Source organism: Otolemur garnettii, unplaced genomic scaffold (genome assembly GCF_000181295.1).
Source record: "Otolemur garnettii isolate 467f Iridium unplaced genomic scaffold, OtoGar3 scaffold00204, whole genome shotgun sequence".
NCBI lineage: Eukaryota > Metazoa > Chordata > Mammalia > Primates > Galagidae > Otolemur > Otolemur garnettii.
The window spans coordinates 644,021-645,378 of NW_003852599.1; the positions used below are offsets into that span (position 1 = coordinate 644,021).

General features: G+C 42.2%; 1 protein-coding gene across 2 annotated transcripts in view; it reads right to left on the bottom strand.

The window, feature by feature from the left end:
- YARS (tyrosyl-tRNA synthetase) overlaps positions 1-1,358 on the bottom strand; it is a 36,523-nt gene that overhangs the window by 20,920 nt on the left and 14,245 nt on the right. For both annotated transcript variants that reach the window (XM_003801258.1, XM_012812379.2), the window contains exon 4: positions 1,113-1,242. In XM_003801258.1, coding sequence (XP_003801306.1) covers positions 1,113-1,242 — 130 coding nt within the window. The remainder of the gene's footprint in view (positions 1-1,112; positions 1,243-1,358) is intronic.

The following is a 1,358-nucleotide window of genomic DNA, read 5'->3' on the forward strand; positions in this document are numbered from 1 at the left end:
TGCAGCCATCATTGTTGTTTGGCGGGCCCAGGCTGGGGATTCGAACCCGCCACCTTAGGTGTATGTGGCTGGCGCCTTAGCTGCTTGAGCCACAGGCGCAGAGCCGAGCAAGAGTGTCTTAAAAAAAAGAAGAAAGTGTTGCTTAGGATAGCTACCTTTGTCAATTAGCTGAGCTAGATATTCTGGATAACTTGCCACGTCTTCTACATCAGCACTTGCTGCTTCACCTTGTGTTTTTATTTCATGGAGATGATTTCTTTCCTTAAACCTCATAAACTAATCTCTGCTAGTGTCATACTTTTCTTCTCCAGTTTCCTCACCTCTCAGCGCCTTCACAACTGAAGAGAGTTAGGGCCTTTCTCTGGATTAGGCTTGTGTTTAAGGGAATGTTGTGGCTGGCTTGATAATCTATCCAGACCCCAACACTTCCTCCATATCAGTAATAAGGCTGTTTCACTTTCTTCTCACTCTTGCGTTCACTATAGCAGAACTTTTAACTTCCCTCGAGGATTTTCCTTTGTATTCACAATGTGGTTGTTTGGTCCAAGAGGCTTCAGCCCATCTCAGCTTTCAACATGCCTTCCTCACTAAGCTTAATCATTTCTAGGTTTTCTTTTAAAGTGAGAATGTATGCCAATTCTTTTCACTTGAATGCTTAAGAAGCCACTGTATTGTACTGTCTCAGAAAACACGGAGGACAAGAAGAGGGAGCCAGATGGGGAATGGCTGGTCAGTGGACCAGTCTGAACACACATAACATTTATCTATTAAATTCCCTGTCTTATCTAGGCACAGTTTGTGGCGCCCCAAAACAATTAGAATAGTAACATTGAAGAAGTCTGATCACAGATCACTGTAACAGATAAAATAAGGAAAGTTGGAAATATTGCAAGAATTGCCAACATGTGACACAGAGTCATTAAGTAAGCATATGCTATTGGAAAAATGGTGCCCAAAGACTTGCTCAACCTAGGGTTGCCACAAACTTATAATTTGTAAAAAATAGATTATCTGAAAAGAGCAATAAAAGCAAGTACAATAAAATGAGGTAGGCCTACAGTCAGAAGCACAGCATAAAAGGTAAAGGGGACCACTTCAATGCTCTCAGGTACCTGTAGTCCAGGGTACAATAGCCCACTCAGCAAAGGGTGTTCCACCTGCTTTACAACTTCAGCTCCGGCTTTCTTGGCATCATGTTGTGTGACCACAGAGGAGAGTCTATACACGTCGAGTGTGTACTCTCTAAAGAGGGAAGGAAGAGGGGACAGCTGTAAGTTGGGGCTCAGGCCTCAGTTTCTCAGGACAATCCTAATGCACATTAATTAACTCAACTAATCTTTTTTTTTTTTTTTTTTTTT